Raw genomic sequence first — 20,645 nt, forward strand, 5'->3', positions numbered from 1 at the left:
ACACACACACACACACACACACACACACACTACTCCTACCCTTGTGCAAGCAGCAAGGGGACTGCAGCAATGCAACATGAGGGACAGCAGGAGGAGCTCGCTTTGCAGTCCTGGCCTGTAACCCCCACTAAGAGATGAACTCATGCCAGTTCCATTCTTTGCAAGAAAAACACAACACACGCGCGCGCGTGCACGCGGACTGAACAGAACGGAGTGGCCTTCTGATTTCTTTCCCCAGCACACGGTGTGCTTGCCTGCTCGTCCGGGCAACCCGGATATTCCAGGCCGAGTAACGGGGAGTTGCGCGTCGCAACAATGCCAGTCCCGGAGCAGCTCGGCTCACAGCTCCCACCCCCGCCCCCTTTCCGCGGCGTGCCAAGAGTTTGGAGCGCGCGCACGCACACGCGCGCGATGCAGTGCAGCGACATATCCCTCCGCCACCCTCCTCGCCCCGCTCCCGCTGCCCGACGATTTGGGAAGCGAGGGGAGGAGGGAACTACTTTTCTGAAACTTGTTATGCTGCCCACGATCTAGAGCTGCAGTGATTCGACTGCGGGCCGCGGCTTTCAGGTCTCCCCCACCCCTCAGAGGCCCCGCGCCTCCGGCTCGCAGCCGTGCCCCACGTCCTCCCGCCTGCTCCCGCGCGAGCCCCGCCGCCCCAGAAATCGCGAGGGACTACTTCGCCTGCCTCTCCCGCGGGCGCCCCCGGTTCGAGCGGCGGAAGGAGCGGGCGGCGTGAGCGCTTCCGCCGCCCCCCTCGCGGCTCCCCTCTCGCGGGCGTGAGGAGCGGGCAGCGGAGCTGCGCTGGTCTCGGCCCTCCTCACCGCTGCTCGGCACTGTGCCCTCGGGCTCCGACACTCGCCTCGCGCCCTGTCTGCGGCCCCCAGCTGGAGCGCGTCTGAGGGAGCCCCTGAGGGCCGACCAGGCGCGCCGCGCGGGCAGCCGGCGGCCAGGCGGGAGATGGTGCGCGGCACCTCGGGACCGCGCCGCCTCCCGCAGCCAGCGCTCGGCTGCCCCCAGCCGGCTCCCGCCGCCCGCCCGTCGCCGCGCCCCTGAGAGCAGCACCGCCTTAGCCACCGACCGAGTTCCCTCAGCGCCCTCAGTCGCCCGCACCGTCTCGGCTTCGCACCCGACCTCGGCGCGGCGAACCGCTGGGGTCGCCACGGCCGCGCTCTCCGCCGCCGCCCCCCTGCGGGGGTGGCCGGGCTGCCCAGCTCGTAGGGCGCCGCTCCGGGTGAGGCGTCCACCATGGTGAGGCCCCCGAGCCGCTGCCCGCGCGCCCCGCCGGCCGTCGTCGCCCGCTGCCCCTCGGTGCCACCGCTGCCGCTGCTTCCCCGCCTGCTGTTGCTCCTCCATCTCCTGAGCGGATCACGGTGAGGGAAAGATGAGCGAGGAGACGGCGACTTCTGACAACGAGTAAGTGAGCCCTGGTCTGGTTGAGCCGGGTGGGCAGCCCCCTCCCCCAGCCCGTCCCGCCCGGGAGGTGATAGATGCCCGATGTGTCGGACCATTTTCTTTAATGGCAGCACCCCTTTCCATTCGTGCATTTTCGCCTCTCTGCTTGGGGAAGGGTATCGGCTGCAGTGCAGAGGCGGCGTAGCAGTCGGAGGTCTCCGAGACCGAGTAATAATGTGGGTAGCTCAAAGTGGAGTAGAAACTACCCTTTGCCTGCCCTTCACTCCGGCATCACCCCCCCTAAGCCCCCCAACACCTTGAACATCCAGCCACCCTGCCTTTACAGCTATTTCGCTCGGAAACTAATGTGTGGGAGCACCTCCAGCCGCAAACTGCTCTTGAATCCTAATTCGATGACTCAGTGACTCTTAAATACCGACTAAGCCTTCGCCCCCCGCCCCACTTTTTAAACTTATGACCTATACTAGTCTAGTAAAAAGATAGGGTTAGGGAAACATTTTAAGAATTAAATAGGATTAAGGACACCTGGAGTGTGGGTGATGTTGAGCTATTGTGTTTTTACCTTCGCGAGTGTTAAACCGGTCTTCATCAAGAACAGTAATTAAAAATTTTGAATGCTAGCGTTCGGCTTCCTTTTGTGATAAAGCACGATTTACGTTGCCGAACGCGTTGGTGACTTCATCTGAGCTTCATCCGTGACTTTTAAGTTTTTGCTTGTTTGGACTGTCTTTAGGTTTTCCAAACGAATCACCGTGCCTTTTAAATATTTTGCTTTAGTGTAGCAGCCTCTTGGAGGAATAATGGTGCTGTAAGTTTCCTGTTGAGAAGAGAGTTAATTTGGGGCCGAATTTTGGCGTCTGTTCTTTTTGTAATTGAATTCAAGTTTTGTTTTTGGAGGACTATGAAGAGTTAAATGAAGACTAGTCCTTAGGATGCATTCCTTTAAATAAAGTGCATTCCTCAAGTCAGACCTTTTGAGTAGGCTTTAAAGGCCAGTGCCGAAGCGTTTACCATAAAATAGCTAGAAAAATGCCGAGCAACATCCCCCCCCCCCCTTCTGAAAAGCACGAACTGAGTGAGGAGCGGGTGTGGAAGGAGGTGGATTGCTGCAGTCAGTGCAGCCTGAAGCAGAAGTGGCCGCCATGTTCTCTCTTTTTGTGAATCGCCCTCATTTGCATAGCACACTTCATTCATAAAAAAAATAATTAAACATCCATCACCTTGGACAACTTGAAAGGATTTCCTAAGAAAACCACTCGAAGCTGTTTTGTCCTTGTGTAGATATTTGGGCTCAGGAAGTGAGGGGAAATTGAAGTTTTAGATTAAATTTTGGAACATACGCGCACACACAAACAACTACCCCAGTTCTCAGAATGTTGACACAGTTATGTGGGAAATATCAGTTCGGGGAGGTGCTGGGATCACGTGATCGCCTCCATTCATAAAATACCTGGCTGTCCATTCACAGTGCAGTACACTGTCACTGCCTTCCGCAGACTAGACCTATTTTGAGCGAGATCAAGAAGCTTGTCTCAGATAGTGCTGGGCTGGGAGAAAAACTGCGGAAATGCTGAAGGGAATGACCGGAACTTTTATTAGTATCTTGCAATAAAGCAGCTGGGATAAAAATCTTAAGATCTATTTTAGAGATGGGGAAAGATGTCTTACCGGTTTAATAGTTTAGAAAGTAGTATTGCCTTATTATGGCCAAGGAACAAATGACGGGATGTAGATTAATGCAAGCCTAGAATATATTGTTTCAGAACCGGCCTTTTTTGGTACTATAGTAAATTGAAAGCACAAGTAAGTATGAGAGACATCTCAGTGGATGGAACCATTGTTGAACTAAAATGAAAAAATATTAACGATGGTTTTAATTCTCAAGATACTGATGCTTTGAAACAGTTCCCCACACACCTCTTAAATGTACTTATGGGCAATTTGGAAATTATTCATCCAGATTTTAAAAATTGTTTTCACAAAGACATACTGCCTTATTAATACATTGTTCTTGAGGAGCCTTATAACATTGTTTGGATAGTAAAAGGGTAATCTGTTTTAGCATGTATTGTCCTCTGAGAGGTTCTTCTTAGGGCAAAAATGGGTGGTACTGTTTAATTTACGATAGGAAATGATTGTGTTCATCTGCTAATCATTGCTGCTAGAGCTGACAGTGTTTTCTTGTGCCTTAGCTCAACCACAAAGTGGATTTCTTGGAATGTCCCTTTTAATCTGATCTTTTGTATATCTTATCTTTGACATAGGAGGTGAAGTTTTAAAATGAAAATTCATTATTTGTAATCATACATTAGAAAAAAAAAAAAAACAAGAGAGATCCAGCAGAGCTTTCATGGGCTTAGGTTTGGTTTAAAATGGCCTGTTTTTATTTTTTCTTTTCTCTCTTTTTTTAAGCCACCCTTCCTAGGGATTCGATTACAGTAGGAATTACTCTTCACACTGTTGCTTCGTTTTTCCTGTGTCTCTAGCCTTTTAAAGGAGGTAAAAATGATCAATTTCTTGGAAGACTGTGTTAACATTTAAAAATTGGTAGCCACAGTGCTAAAATATAGTTAGGGCCTTTTTTAGAGCCCTCATTTTGAATAACCATTATTTGAATTTAGATTTTGTGTGTGTATATGTGTGTGTACAAATAGGTAACTGAGGTGCTTACATATCTAATCAAGAATTAGTGGAAGATGTATTCTATGAAAGTATAAAAGGCATCTTAACAGTAGTAAGTCAAACGAGAGAAAAATGAATGAGAATAGGATAAAGCCTTAGATTGTTTCAAATTCATATTTAAAAATAAGATTTTTAGTCAGGTAAAATGGCTCAACTGATAAGGGCACTTTACACCTTGTAGCCTGATGACCTGATTTTCATTTCTGGGACTTACATGATGGAACCTGCTCCCACAAGTTGTTCTATGACCTCCATGTAGACATATGGCACCTGTACATTCAAAACAGTCACACAAATAAATTAGTAAAACATTTTCAGTTAGACTTTTCAAAAAACAGTAAATATACTCTAGAAGTAAACTGCTTTCTGCCACAAATAAAGGAACTAGCAATATAATTTTATTTTCAAAGTTAATACTTTATTTTCCAAATAAAGATGTACATTATATATAATGGATTAGCCTTTTAAATAATATATAATACATAAGGGCCTTCATGATTCATTGTTGAGTGAGTATAACACTGTATGGCCTTGGACAGTTTGACCGAAGCACCTGGAGGAGTGAAGTAGCTGGAAACCAAGCGTTTTGTTTATTGTGCGCAAATAAGCCAGAACCACCGGCCATGTCAGAACTCGGCAAGCTGGGGGGTATAGTAATTTTAGACCAGGTTATTTAAAATTTGATCACTTGAGATAAATTTGTGACAGTATAATCTGTATTAGAACCATTTCTCCTGCCAAAAGCAAATTTTGTGGTTATATCATTTAGTGCTTCATTAAAAATGTACCTCACAGTAGGACTATGTGAGTATATGTATTTAATTGCACTTGTCTTATATATGTGTATGTTTATGCATACATTATATACATATAGTCAGAAAGTAGTCTAGAGCTGAATGGGAAGAAACGTTGGGAAGCTGTGTAACAGTTACTCAAGAAGTGTATGTTTATATAGGTATCATGGCTCCATAATGTAAAATTGGCCTAGAATTCAGTTGAGCTCAGGGCTTGCTCACCTTCAACAAAAAGCTTGTGGAAATAATTTTCCCCCAGAAGACTCAACTAGGCCATGATCTCCACCATTCTGTCCTATGTCATTGTGTATTTGATCCGTACTTATAGTCAGATTTTAAAAATCATATTCACGGGGCTGGGGATTTAGCTCAGTGGTAGAGCGCTTACCTAGGAAGCGCAAGGCCCTGGGTTCGGTCCCCAGCTCCGAAAAAAAGAACCAAAAAAAAAAAAAATCATATTCACTTACACATTTTTATGTCTGTTATTGCCCTTATTTCATAATGCTTGTTATACACTTTTGTGTGTGATTATACACTAGGGATCATTTAGCTTTGCTAGAAAATAGGCCCCAAAACTACAGGAAAATGAAACTATGTTGTCTTTTAAAGAAGATTTACCCTTTTATTTCCTAGGCCAAAATTGGCTTCATTTTTGACATGTTACATTTTCTCAAGTTCTAGAAATAATAGTTGAGCTTTAAAACTATCCTGCATGCTCCTGGAAAATCATTGTGTTAGGCTCTGAGCCATGTACCGTATCAACAAAAATATACTCATTTACCTGATCGATTTCAAAGGAATGAAAGTTTCTTTCTTTAAAGCATCTCTACAGTGCCAACTATAATAAACTGGTTAGGAGTAAAGAAGCTCATTGATGGGAAACGGTAAAGTTATAGGCTCCCTAATTAGATGCTGCTGTTGGTGGACTGAGAAGTATCCGGAGGAAGGAAGGACAGACAACCTAACCCTGATTAGGTTAAATTAACTAATAGGTCTCACTAAGTGTTGGGAAGGGTGACATCAACACAGTCTGCATCTCTTCTCTAACCTTCAAACTGCCACTTTGAGAAATAGTTTACCCACCCAGGCAAGAACAAAAACTAGTTCAGAGACAAGATAGTTTATTTGCTGTGCTACCATGAGATAGCAAGGACTAACATTTGTTATATAATTGTATATTCCTTTATATATGATTTTAATGTTGTTCATGTAGTATTTTTTCACAATGTTCCAAGCACTGTGTGAAAAGTTTTATTTATTTAAGAATTACATAGCTAATGTTTATATACACACAGACACAACACACCTTTACCCTCTTTCTAAGTGGAATGGAATTTCATAGTGAATGTTATGGTAGATTAATATATTAATATTTTTGCTACATTTGAGTTATCTTTCTAAAATGTGACTTTTAGTGGCTACTGCATGTTCATTGTATGGTAGACATTAATGTTTACTAGCCTACTATTGGAATTTGTTCTGGGGTTTTTTTTGTTTTTTTGTTTTTGAACAGTATGAAGGTTGAACTTGAAATTTCTTTTTTAATCTGTATCTGTTGCTTTCTCCTTGAGCTAGTCCAGGAAGGTCTTTACCATATACAAAAAAATAGTATATGAGAATACTTAGGCTTTGAAATGTCTGCCCAGTTCTCTTTGAAAATTATAATACCAGTTTTATAGAAAATAAAACTTTATTCAGACTGTTAAAAATATGCTAGGTGGTAAAATAGAAATGTTTAGAAAAAAATAGGGTATCTAGAATTTTTGAAATAGTGCATTATATATAGAATTAAAGTGATCACTCAGAAGTCATTTGCATATCTATTTAACTTTTAACTGTGCACTGTGGTATAATAAGAATATTAAACTTGAAATCAGGAGATAAGATTTTTCTTATAACTAATTCTGTGATCATCCAGGTAAGTGAAACTGGCCCATGTGTATTGCAGTTTGAACTAAGCATATGGGCCCTTCTAATATGCTAATAGTATATGGTTTGTTACATTGATTTTACTAATATATTATTTTTGACATACTTAAGCAAATGTTGCCTGATACCATAGTAATATAAACACATGAATTTTGAATTAAAAGGTATAAAAAATTTGTAAACAATTGATATGTACACTCAGAAACTTCCTTAAGTTGGACTTACTAACCATTTTATTGTCATTAGGAGGTAAGGTCCTACTATATAATTTTTCCAGCTTCTCAGACTTGTTTGGTTTAAATAATATTCTCTATACCCTCTAGTTAGTTGGGGATTATAAGGGGACTAACATCCTACCTACTCCATCAGCATGGATTAGTTGGAAAAGTGAACAAAAAGCTACTGGACTTGAATGTCAAGTTCAGGAGCTCCATAAGGAACTTACTAATGTCACGCCACTCTCTAAGGCTTTACTTAGTGACCAGGAACACCAGTAAGTCATTCTTACTTAGTCACTTCTCAAAGCCATGTTAATCTAACACATTCAGTTTCAGAAGTTAACACAGGTAAAGTGGTGTATTCTCCAGCATTTAGATATTCTATGGCAAGTTTGGTATCATAATTGTACCCTAACAGGGAACTAAAGTCATTAGATCTATGAAATTTGTGTCTGTGATACTTGGAATGAGGAAATACTTTATTTATTTATCTTCTTTTGAGAGAGGCAGTGTCTCATTATGTAGCCCTGGCTGGCCTCTAAATGCACCGAGATCTGCCTGCCTCACTGCCTCTTATCTAACAAAATAATGCTAATACATTGTGAACATTTGCTTTCGTGTTCTGAGTAGAGACTGGAAAGAGTAGGCAGGTACAGAACTGGTGTCAGGAAGACCAGCAAGATAAAGGTCTAGTTCTGTGTTGTTTTTTGCTTCATTAAACAAAACAAAACAAGCTGAGGGGTGGTGACACATGCTTTTGATCACAGCATTCAGGAAGCAGAGGCAGGTGGATCTCTGAGTTTGAGGCCAGCTCTGATCTACAGAGGAAGTTCCAGGACAGCCAGCCAGGACTACACACACAGAAACCCTGTTTAAAAAAACCAGAAAACCAACCAACCAAAAAAACTAAAACAGACCACCTAGCTATAAAAAGTATATTTTTTTTTCTGGGAACCTGTCAAAGAATTGATTCTTTTTTTTTTTTTTTTTTTTTTTTTTTTTTGAGGCAGGGTTTCTCTGTAGTGCTGGAATTGGAATTGGCTCTGTAGACCAGTCTGGCCTGACTTGGAGATCTTCCTGCCCCTGCCTCCTCCCATGGATTAGAGGCCTGTGCCACCGCTTCCTGTCTATGGTCTACTAAAACGGTCTCAATACCTTTCTGAGCACATTGTACTGGTAGGTTGATGCTATTCCCTCATTTTAGGTGGAAAAGGACATGTTTCTTAACAGTTTCAAGCATTTAAATATCACAGTATAGGGGTCCAAAGTTTACTTTCTTGGGAGAAATGATCCTTTTCAGTTTCAGTTATTTCATGAGGTAAACAGTTCATGTTCTTGTAAGCTGTGATCCAGCTAAGATCTAAGATTTGCTAGCCAGAAGTTCACTGTTCTTGGTTTAATCTGTTAAATTTTATTTGGGCCAACCAAAAGTCTGTCAGCTTATGTAGCCATCAGTTTTGGTCATGAACAACTGTAGCAAAAAGTTAGTATATGTTATCATTAGTTCCTGATAGTTAGCCTGCTATTCTGAGATAATTTGTTGACTCAGATATGGACATGTATGGATATGTAGCTGTATGCTTGGTTTAGGAGTTAGTTAGAAGTTTATTGATGAATTAATTAGATAAAGAATGTACATACTTTGAGGCTTGTTTGACTAAAAAAAAAAAAAAAAAAACCAGACACAAGGTGAGAACATGTAGCAAATAACATTAAAAAAGTGCATCAAAGTATTAGTTAACTTGTGTTTTAAAAAGACAGTGGATGAGTGAAACAGTAACCTTTAACCACCCTTTGTTTTCCTTGGCAGATTTTTTTCTGAGTCCTGATATTTCACAAGGGGGCAAACAGCTTTAGTGACCAAAAAGCTTACTGATCAGACACACAGACCGGACTGCTCTGAATCTGAGCCTGAGCCTGTAGAGTATGTGCTGTTTGTCCTCTAGTACAGATCAAAGGGAACGGACAGTTTGCTTTGTAACTACTGATTAACTCCAGCTCATCCCATTATTGCATTTATCCTGCCTTAAATACATTTAGCTAATTGGGAAGTATAGGGAAAATGGTACTAGCAGGATGGGGACTCGAAGGTGGATCTCTGAGTTTGGGGCCAATCTGATCTCCATATATATAATACTGTCTCCAAAAAAAGTAAAATAGATATTTTTAAATGACTTTGAGGAGAACAATTAAAGTGAAGAAGATCTATTAAAAAAAGCAACTATAAAACCTCTACAGACCTTTCATATAGATAAACTCTATATGAATATATTTTTCTTTTTAAAATGTAAATATAAAGTTATTGTTATGTTAGATTTTAATAATAGGTCAAAAAGCAATAGAATTCATTCTACTTGATAGGCTTAAGATTGTTTCTTTGGTTTAGTTTGGTTTTCCCGAGACAGGGTTTCTCTGTGTAGCAATGGCTGCCTTGAAACTCACTCCTTAGACTAGGCTGGCCTCCAGCTCAGAGATCTGCCTGCCTCTGTCTGCCTTCTGACTGCTAGGATTAAAAGCATGCACCACCACCACCCAGCTCTCTGTGTACTTTAATAGTCCTCACTCATATTTCTTCATATTGTATCAGAAGCTGACACAACATTTTCTTAGTGAATGCTAGGTTTCCAGCTCTTTAATGTTACAAATGACATGGTATGGTTGGTGTACAGCTGGGATTCTAGCATTTAGAAGGCTGAGACAAGAGAATTTTAAGTTGACAATTGCAGATTTCAGGATAGCTTTCACTGCATAGTAAATTCCAGCAAATCATGTTTCTGGTTTCTGTTTCGTTGTCTCTGTCCTTGCCCTGCCCCCAAAACCCCTGTGTGTGTGTGTGTGTGTGTGTGTGTGTGTGTGTGTGTGTGTGTGTGTGTGTACCAGAGAAGGATGTTTAGTATTCTGCTCTAGCCCCCAAAACCCCTGTGTGTGTGTGTGTGTGTGTGTGTGTGTGTGTACCAGAGTAGGATGTTTAGTATTCTGTTCTAGCACTCTCTGTTTTCTCATTGAACCTGGACCTCAGCTGTCAGGCAGCAAGCTCTGAGGGTTCTTCTCTTTGGCCCTCCACAGTGCTAGGGTTGAGATAATGTGGCTAGACAGCCTTTTATGCAAATGCTAGGGGTTTGAACTCAGATCCTCATGCTTGCACAGCAAGCATTCTTACCCACTGAGCCATCACCCCAGTCCTTTAATTTTTTTTTTTTTTTTGGTTCTTTTTTTTTCGGAGCTGGGGACCGAACCCAGGGCCTTGCGCTTCCTAGGTAAGCGCTCTACCACTGAGCTAAATCCCCAGCCCACCTTTAATTTTTTAAAACTTGTGAAAGGATGATAATTTTCAAAGAATACAAGTTTCATACTAAATATTCTTGTTTTTTAAACTGATACTAGTCTCAAAAAGATTCATTTTGTATTATTATTGCCTTTTGATTCCAAATACACAATTAAATTAAAACTAACATTTGAGGGATTAGTAGCATTAGTTTACAGAAGAACTGAGACTGTAGCTCAATAGTAGAGTGCTTGCTGCTTATGCCTGGTGCCTTAGGGTCCGTCTCCAGTAGTGCTCCCCTGAGGAGATGGAGGGTTAGGCTTCAGAGCATCTACTTTTTAAGTAGATGGCATTGCTGTTACTTTGCTGTTATATAAAGGCGAGAAAACTAAGGCTTGGGAAAGTTAGAAGCAGTAAAACGTCCTGAGTGCTAGTACTAAAGGTGTGCACCACCACTGCCTGACTTTTCTGAGAAAAACAAAATCAGTCCCCCCACTTCCCCAGAAATAACTCTTAGGTTGTGTTTACCGTTAGTCCTCCTTTAAAAATAAGGAAATTGAGCAGGGTGAGGCAGTATATCCCTTGTAGTTCTAGCCAGTAAGGACTGAGCAGGAAGATCACAATTGTGCCAGCCTGCTTTCTGCTCTGTTCCTAAGTAGGAAGTACCTTACATAGGGGCTGGAGAGATGACTCAGCAGCTAAGTGCACTTGTTGCTTGTGCAGAAGACACAGCATTGTTCATAGTATGTCACAACCATTCCTAACTCTGTGGGAAACAGTGCAACCTTCTGAAGTCCATGGATGCTAGCACACATGTATACATGCAGATAAAAATGCTCATACATTTTAAATTCCCACAGTATGCCTAAATAGTGCCTCATTGTTTTTTGAACTCTATTAAAGGAATATATTTACTTATGTGTTGATCATAAATCTTTTAAAAATATTTTTAAAGATCTAGTTAATTAATATGAATATACTGTCTTCATGCATACTTCAAGAGGGCATTGGATCCCATTACAGATGGTTGTGAGCTACCAGGTGCTTGCTGGGAATTGAACTCAGAACTTCTGGAAGAGCAGCCAGTGCTCTCTTAACCACTGAGTCATCTCTCTATCCCCGGTAGAATTGATATTTAAAAAGCTCCCAATAGTATATTATTATTTATACTATAGTATACATATCGTATCTATTTTCTGAAATCTTATCTTTTTAATTGTACATGTGTATAGGGGGTTTTACACATATTGCAGAGCCCACATAGGCCAAAAGAAGGAATTAGATTGTCTAGAGCTAAGAGTCATAGGCAGTTGTGAGCTGCTCTATGTGGGTACTGGGAAGTAAACTCTATAAGAGCACTATGCACTTAACCACTGAGTCATCTCTATAGCTGCATATTTAAGCATTTTTAACATGAATTTTAAAATTCCTTGGTGTTGTTATGTAACGCTCCTTTTGTTACCACACTGTGTTTTCTTTCCCTAGATTATTTGAATTGTTTCCAAGTATTTGCTGTCATGAATGTACTTGTTTTTTGCTGCTGGCACATATGTGCTAAGTGTTCCTGGGGATATATGTAGGGACATAGGTTGTTAAGATAGAGTGTGAATTCCTATGTTTATGAAGCAGTGCCCCCTCCAAAATAACAACAGAATGAATGTGTGTGCCCAAGGTTTCAAGTTATACTTAAGAGTGGTTCTTAAATTGAACATCGCTGTGATTTTAACTGGTATTTTGACTATCAGATAATGAAGTTTGATAAAATGTCCTAGAGTATTTTTCCAGGTACTGAACTGAGTTATCAAATTGATTTATGTAATGAATGAACTCATTTAATACAGCAGCCCTGTGGTGTAGGTATGGCTAACTCATTATATGGATGAGGAAACTGGAGCCTGGTAAATGATAGGTTTAGACTTGGTTAGGTCAGACAGTAGACTCTGGATTCCTTCCTGTGATATTTCCTTTCTCCAAATCACTGATACTTATATTTCCTAATCTCTTTGTCATCTTTTTACCTGCTTTTACTCATCTCTCGGCCTATATGATAGAAAACACATTTTTAGAATTTGCTTCTTCAATGTTAGAATGAGTAAGGTAGCTGGGATGATTTTTAGTACTTTGTTTCTAATTATTTTTTGATTTGACTTATTCTATTTATTACATCATTAATTTCAAGACAATATTATTTTATTTTGCCTTTTTAAAATTACAAAAATGTGAAACAGTTGAGAAAGACTTATTCCATTATATAATTCTGTTTGTGGTTAATTACTTTTATGGACTAACCATTTAGGTTATTAAAAAATCTTCAGTGGGGTTGGGGATTTAGCTCAGTGGTAGAGCGCTTACCTAGGAAGCGCAAGGCCCTGGGTTCGATCCCCAGCTCCGAAAAAAAGAACCAAAAAAAAAAAAATCTTCAGTGATTTATACACATGCATTGTTCTATATTAAGTAAAAACTACACAAACTAATCTGGAGTGGACTTGATGTGTACTAATCTCCAAGTAAGCGTTTAGTACACCTGTAACCGAGGTGTTTCTTTAGCATTCTTGGTGGTTTTCTTGAGGTAGTCCTTCATGAAGCCAGTTATCTGTATGGTCTTCTGGGTGGTCAGTTGATAATTGTGAATTGTTTTATTGTTGTGTCCCCCCCCCCATTTAATTTCATCTTTATTTGTATGCTGTGTATGGGTTCCCACTGAGGCCAGAAGAAGGCATCAGATCTCCTGGAGCTTGAGCAACAGGATTGTGAGCTGCCTGTTGACATGGGTGTTAGTGACCAAACACCAATCCTCTCCAAGAACAAGTGCTCTGAGTCACTGAGCCATTTCTCCAGCACCAGATTCTTATTAATTAGTTTTTAAAAGTAATTATTTAAAAAATGATAATGCTAGTGTTAGAAGAATTTATTACTGGATAGCAAAATGCTAGAACCCAGTAATAAATGGTAATTCCTATGCTGTGTGTAATAATCTAAATGTTAGTAACATTATAGCATTTCAGGTCATGTGACAAAAAACTTTATATTTCCTTTAGCAATTAAGTGCCCTTTAATTTAAAGCCATTATATAAACTCTGTATCTTAGAGGTCACTAAGTGTTTCAGTGCAGTAGATCAAAAGAGCTTAGTCATTCGTGGTGTTAGAATAGCTGGTTGTAGCAGCCAGACAGATGGAATAAGAATGCTGCCTGTTTATTAGTCAAATACAAGTTCATCTCTCACATTTTGCATTGCTTCTAGGTTTGGCACAGTCATAAGGGTTGACACTGAATGAGGTAATACACAAGCATTTGTTGAGCATTTATGAAATCCTGGAGGAAAGAAAGGAGCTACCACTTTTGAGGTATATTGTCGGGCATTAACGTAACATAATAAGCACTGAGGATATAGATAAATACAATAGACTTTGACTTAGTTAGAATTTTACTGCTGTGAACAGACACCATGACCAAGGCAAGTCTTAGGAGGGCAACATTTAATTGAGACTGGCTTTTAGGTTCAGTCCAGTATCATCAAGGTGAAAGCATGAAAGCATCTAGGCAGGCATGGTGCAGGCTGAGCTGAGCTGAGAGTTCTACATCTTCATCTGAAGACTGTCTTAAAGTCCACACCCACAGTGACACACCTACTTCAACAAGGTAACACCTTCTAATAGTGCTACTCCCTGGGCCAAGCATATACAAATGATCACAGATCACAGGGTTTTTCTCAAGCAGAATTAGAATAATTACTTGTTCTTTGTAATGGATGACTCAGAGATAATGATTTAACTGAGGAGCAATACAATTTCCCCCCAAAAAATTAGAAGAAAATTTATTTATAAGAGACAGTCTTTTCATGTGCACTCACTTTTACAATTCTAAGATCTTACAATTTATGTAGCTACAATCTTTGCTGGCATATCTTGACATTCACATGGCAGGATAAATTTTATCTCTTAAATAGTAAAGGTTAGAGGGTTAGGCTGTTACACCTTAGAACAGAGGAGCAAATGAGTGCTGCGGAAGTAGCCTTTGCACCTTTATGTTTTATATGTTGTGCATGAAATTTTGTGAATGATATCTTAGGTCTCTCTCTCTCTCTCTCTCTCTCTCTCTCTCTCTCTCTCTCTCTCTCTCTCTCTCGCTCCTTTACTAGAAAGAGCTTTGAAGTGAATAATTGTTATGTTAATTGTTAATAAGGCTCGTAGCCCAGTTGGGCCACCATTTAATGTAGGAGCACGAGTGAGATGCGCTGCTCTAAGCCATGCGCCACAGAGCTCCATTTCCTGGTCAAAAGACAGAGGGTTATTTGAGATGAAGAACGGGGTTAGAGTTGCAGACTTCTCTAATCATTGGCCATGAACAGATTGAACTGTTTTCTTCTCCCTTTCCATTTCTTTATTCTGAAACTGGAGACTTTATGGGTAAAGGTGAGGTAGAAACAGCAAAGAAGCGGGCAGTTACGCTCATTCGTCATTATTTCTCATCAGCTTACACATTGTTTGGCTGAGTTTTGTTTTAGAGAAGAAAGCTGTTAGTAATTACAACTACTCATATTGCTGTTTTGCTTCAAAAAAGTTGAATATTTTAGTATCTTATGTTCAATGGTGGAGCTAATTTTTTTTTTAAAGATTATTTTCCTCTTCAAAGTAGAAATCCAAATATTCTTTGCCCGTGGTTTAGAATCAAAATTCTACGGTTGACAGTCAGCTCTTCCTGTAGACTTGGTGTATTTGGGTGACTGGGAAGAGCAAGTGTCTGCTCCCTGCAGCATCAGCATCAAACAAGTGATGGGAGCTGCTAACACTTTTTACCAAAATCTCAAAGCAAGTCTATCAGGTCGAGGAGATATTCTCTTTGGAAAGATATTAGACCTCAAAAAGAAAGGATCAATTTACAAAGAATATGCACAGTATCCTCAGTCAGTATCCTAAAATGTTAGCGTCTCGCATAACCAAATGAAACAGTTAACACATAGATAATCCTGTCTACTAATACTGTTCAAGTTTCACCAGTTGCCCTAATTCAAGTATAGTCCATGATTGTATGTTGCAATAAGTTGTTATGTGATCTGAAACACCTCTTTAACTTCTCTTTTTATAATCTTGACACTTTGCTTGAAGAGTACTGGACAGAGATATTTGCAGAATATTCCTAAATTCAAGGTGCTCATTTTTGGCAACATTACCATGCTAAGAGTGGTATTGCATTCAGTCGGGAGATTGGTGAGACAAACTGAACATTTGGCCTAGATGTTGGCCAGGTATCTTAACTGCGTAAGTTCCTTTTTGTAATAAGCAGCTGATGGGGGAGATTTCTGAGGCCTGAAAAATATGTTATCTGGCATATAATCACCATTTTTCTCATTTATTGATAATTCTTACCTACAACAATTACCATGATGTTTGCTAAATGATTTTTCTATAACCATGGTTTCTCTCAACTTTTAGTAATTTGGTATGTGGTAGAAGGGCTCTCTCTTCTCACACTTATATACAGTTTTTGTATGACTTCTAGCCCAGTCAACATTTTATGCACAGTTTCCCTGGAGCCATTGTGAAACACCAACATGTTGGTTTTCGATGTCCCTTTGACATTCATTTTTTGAGTACTTCTTTCTGGTATCACACATTTATGAGGATCAGTGAATACTGTGTGTGTCCCAGCTTTGGAATCATTTCCAAAGGAGCACTGGTTAGTTGGTTTGTTTGTTTTTAATTTGAGATTTGTATCTAAAACCTTCGAGCTGTGCTCATTGGCTTTTGGAGTAAGGTCTATGATAGTATTTAGTTTAGACCACAGATGACGGAAGCTCAACTGAAGTTAAAGGTATTTACTCATAATATCCAGTAAAAGTCGGGATATGAACTTAGACTTCGTCTATCCAAAGGTGGGGTTTGTTTTACTTCATCACTCAGATTCTTAGATTGTGATATTCCTTCCTTACATTTATCTGCTTTTTTTTTTTTTCTTTTTTCTGAGACAGAGTCTCTCTATATAGCCCTGATTGTCCTGGAACTCACTGTCTAGAATAGGCTGGTCTTGAACTTAGAAAGATATGCTTGCCTTTGCCTCCCAAGTGCTGAGAATAAAGGTGTGTGTCACCACTCTCTGCTTTACAATTTCTTTAATAATAATTTTACCTTTTGCCTTTCTTGTGCACAATATAGTTAAAATATATTCAAATTTATTTGCTAATACAGCTTTTTCGAAGCAGAAAAGTCATTGGGGTTCTAAAGACTATTTGCAGGTTTGCTGTACGGTTATGTGCTAGATATTAGTAGTTAGGCTTGTGCACGCACATGTCAGAGACATTGCTGGGGTTTCGTTTACTGTGCCTTTTCCTCTTCAGCATGTGCATAAGAATAGGCAGGAGGTGTGGTGATTGATTATTTCCTTCTCTGTGCACTTAGGTGACTTGGATCTGTGTGTAATGTGTATGTGATACACAACACAATACTAGTTTACCTTCATCTTTGCATTTACCTGTGCCTTCATTTTGTGTCTTCTCATTTCATAGGTGTTATAATAAAACCTTGCTAAATATTTGTAAGCATTTTATATTTGTTGCTTAATTCTCGCTGTCTCAATACTGTTCTAGCACATAGATTTCAGTGATTTGTTGAAGGTAGGACAGTTCAGTAAATGAAGGTGCTTTTAAATCTATTTTTACGCTGTCTACTGTGAAATACTGGTTCTTTTGTCAAACTTGCTGACTCTTAGGTTGAAAGTTTCTATTTAAATATACGTACGTACATACACACATACATACATGCACATGTATTTTGGCTTGCACTTTTGATTTTGTCTTATCCCAGCTTTTACTTGATTCATAAAACAGTATTGTTTATCATTAAATACTCTCTCAATAACTTCTCATGAGGCACTTCTCTGGGCAGCATTTACAAAGACGGGTTTGTTACTCTTTGTAGTAGTGGGCCGATGCTTGCTGGCTGAGCATTTCTGAGCATAGTGGCTGTGATATGTATGTAGTTGTGATATGGCTGTGGTTTTGTATGTAGACTCTACATACAAAACGTATGCATAAAGCTTAATCACTAATAATAAAAACAGATCTGAAGACAAAAGAGTTCGTTCACCTTGTTATTAAAGAACTCTGGGAATCTTGTTCACAGTGAGGTTACCATGTAAATGTATGCACCACCTATTTATTTTTTTCTGTCTTAATGAGTGTTAATAAGCTTAGTCTACTGATGTCTTCCTGGGGATGGTCATAGCTCTTGTGACTCAAAACTGCAGTCAATAATCAAATCCAGCCCAAAGGAACCAGTAATGCTGCTTGTGTCCTCACACAGCAAACACTAAAATGCTAATTGTCTGTTGAAATTCTTACTGGTAGTAATAATCCAGCACAAGTAAATGCCAACAAGTTCCTACTGTAGAGTAACCAACCTCTGAGCAACACATGCTAAACATCTAAGGGAAGAATGGAAGGTAATTTACATATCTTTGCTGTTTCACAAAGTCATGAAGAAATTTGGAATGGGAAAGGATTTTTATTAAATAGGGCTGCCAGAGTTTCTATTGCTGTGATGAAACACCATGACCATAAACAACTTGGGGAGAAAAGGTCTAAGTTTGCTCACACTCCCATTTCATGGTCTGTCATTAGAGGAAGTCAGAGCAAGGAGCCTTGGAGAGGCACGAGCTGATCTAGAGGTGTTGCTGTTGTTCCCATGGCTTGCTTGCTCATTTTGCATTATTATAGCACCCAGAACCCTATGCCAAGGGGTAGCATCACACACAATGAGCTGGGCCCTTACAAATCAATCATCAATCAAGAAACTGTTCTGCAGACTTGCCTACAGGCCAGTTGTATGGAGGCATTTTTTCAATTCAGATTTTTTCTTCCCAGATGACTGTAGCTGGTGTCAAGTTGACATAAAAGCTAGCTAGTTCAAGATCTTATTTGAATAAATAACAATACTAAGAAGCTTGGGATTGTAAGACACTTAGCTCAAACTATTATGGTTCTATTGTGTCTGCCTTGGTAGAAAGTTTGTCTTCATTACTGTCATTTCAGTGTTGTCCCCACTGAAAAATGTTATCCCTGTTCTTCCCTCCGTATAAAACTGGTCACTTTTCTTTGGGGGTCTTTTGCGTTAAACTGCCTAGCCAATTTCTGCCTTCTATTTTCAAGAATATGAGATTCATCACAGCAATAAAAACTCTGGCAGTCCTATTTAATTTCCCATACTAAATAGGATCATCATTCGTGATGACCCTATGTCTATACTGGAAAATAATTTATTTGAAAATAATCATCATCTCCTGGTTTTAGAGCTGGATGGTAGATACCAGTAGTCAGCTCTGGAAAAGATAATACCTTTTCTTAAGATTGTTAATCTGTCAGAAGCAGTGGTTCCCCCTGGTGATGAAGCTCCACCAGGAAGGAGGAAGAGGAATGAAGAGAGCTTATTCTGGCAGCAAGGAGACCGCTGGAACTCTGAGTAGACAGCAGTCTCGGGTTTGAGACTCTGCTCTGTGTTCTCATTGGCCAGACTTGTTATGACACTACATCCCTCACGCACTGCATACTCAAAAATCTATGATGAGAACAATGCAGTAGTAAAATTTGCCTCTAGATTTCCTTGAAAGGGTGAAACTGTACCAGTTTCTTCATAGATTATCTTGACATTTTTTCTGACAGGGTCTCGTCTGGTATAAAAAAGCAAACAAAAACCATTTTGAAGTAGATTTACAGTCATTTATGGATCTGAAGCTATTTTTTTTGGCAAAGTTAAATGATGATCTTGAAATGTACTGGCCATAGCCTTCTAACAGGCTGTGTTGCCTTAATTTAGGGGGCATAATAGTCACAGAAAGGATGATGTATGTCCCAAATAGAATGTGATGAGTTGTTTTGTAATTGTGCTACCCTACCACCTACCATCTTTAACTCAGTGGTTATTGTTCCCTCTTCTCACACACACACACACACACACACACACACACACACACACACACACACACACACACCCCTGTTGTGATGATTCTAACCTGCCAGTCTGATATTCAGAGAGTAGAAATGAAGACAGGTTGTAGGATCTACAGCTAACAGGTCAAGTGGAGCTTTGAGAACTTGATCAGTGAACTAGCTCTAAATAATGGGAATCTCAATGATTTTTTTTTCACAAGGTAAGAGTAAATCATACTCTGTTCCTGGGAGTAAAAGTAGAATGAACAGATGGAAGTTTAAGGAAAGATAGCAGACTTTTGTTCTATGTATAGAGACAAAAGCTAAGTTCCTAATGCAGTTTGTCTGATGGTGGAATAGATTGTCTTAGGGAGTTGGAAATGATCATAGTTTCCAAATGAGAGAGAAGATTGATTGATTGTGATTTTTTTTTCTTTTAAACAAAATCAAGTGCTAGGTTTTATGTTGTTTGTTATTGCTTAGGGTCCATGCTTTGTTTGTTATTGCTTAGGGTCCATGCTTTGTTTGTTTGTTTGTTTGTTTGTTGTTTTCTGTTTTTGAGATGGGGTTTTTCTGTTTACCCCTGACTGTCCTGGAATTTGCTTTGTAGATCAAACTGGCCTTGTTGAACCTTCTCAGATCTACCTCTGCCTCTCAAGTGCTAGGATCAAAGGAGTGTGCCACCACTGCCGGCCAGGATCAGCGCTTTAACCCTCTCTACTCAATATGCTTCTCTGTTTGTTCAGGTTTCCTCCCCCACACAGTGAGTGTCTGTATAAAAATGAAATGGTGCAGCAATGCTTAGCTTTAGAGAAATACTCTGCAGCTTGAGACATAAATGGAGAAAAAATACCGACCCTCATTAGTTGTTTTTGACAAAGCAACATGCACATGTGGTTTGTGCAACAAAAATTGTGATTTCTTCCCTCCCTCCCGCTAGCCTGCTGCCTGCCTTTCTTTCTTTCTTTCTTTCTTTCTTTCTTTCTTTCTTTCTTTCTTTCTTTCTCTCTCTCTCTTTCTCTCTCTCTCCATCCCTCCCTCCCTCCCTCCCCCCTCCCTCCCTCCCCCCCTCCCTCCCACCTTCTTGGCATTTGTTTGTATACCTACTGCCTGCTAGAGGTTGAAGTGTCCACTATCTTCCTTGGTCACTCTCCACTTTATTTACTGAGACAGTTTTTTACTAAATTCTGAATTCACCAATCAGCTACCCAGGTTAGCCTAGCTAGCCAGTTTGTTTCACAGATCCTGTCACAACTCTGAAGTGTTGTGAAACAGATGTGCCCTGATGGGTGTCTGGGATCCAAATTCCATTCGTCTTGTTTGTGGGCTTGTGCAGCAAGCATTTATTCATTGATAAGGCCGCAAGCATTAGTTCTTTTTGTAGCTCAGTGCCTGGGGAAAGAGAGCCCATGTTTAGCAA

General features: G+C 40.2%; 1 protein-coding gene across 2 annotated transcripts in view; it reads left to right on the plus strand.

Annotated features, from left to right (window-relative positions):
• The first annotated feature begins 540 nt into the window (after positions 1 to 540).
• Spred1 (sprouty-related, EVH1 domain containing 1) overlaps positions 541 to 20,645 on the plus strand; it is a 67,058-nt gene continuing 46,953 nt past the window's right edge. The window contains 1 exon segment of one of the 2 annotated variants that reach the window (NM_001047089.2): positions 541 to 1,416. In NM_001047089.2, coding sequence (NP_001040554.1) covers positions 1,385 to 1,416 — 32 coding nt within the window. In that variant the 5' untranslated portion in view covers positions 541 to 1,384. 2 annotated transcript variants of the gene reach the window in all.

This window comes from Rattus norvegicus, chromosome 3 (genome assembly GCF_021556685.1).
Source record: "Rattus norvegicus strain SHRSP/BbbUtx chromosome 3, alternate assembly SHRSP_T2T, whole genome shotgun sequence".
Taxonomy (NCBI): domain Eukaryota; kingdom Metazoa; phylum Chordata; class Mammalia; order Rodentia; family Muridae; genus Rattus; species Rattus norvegicus.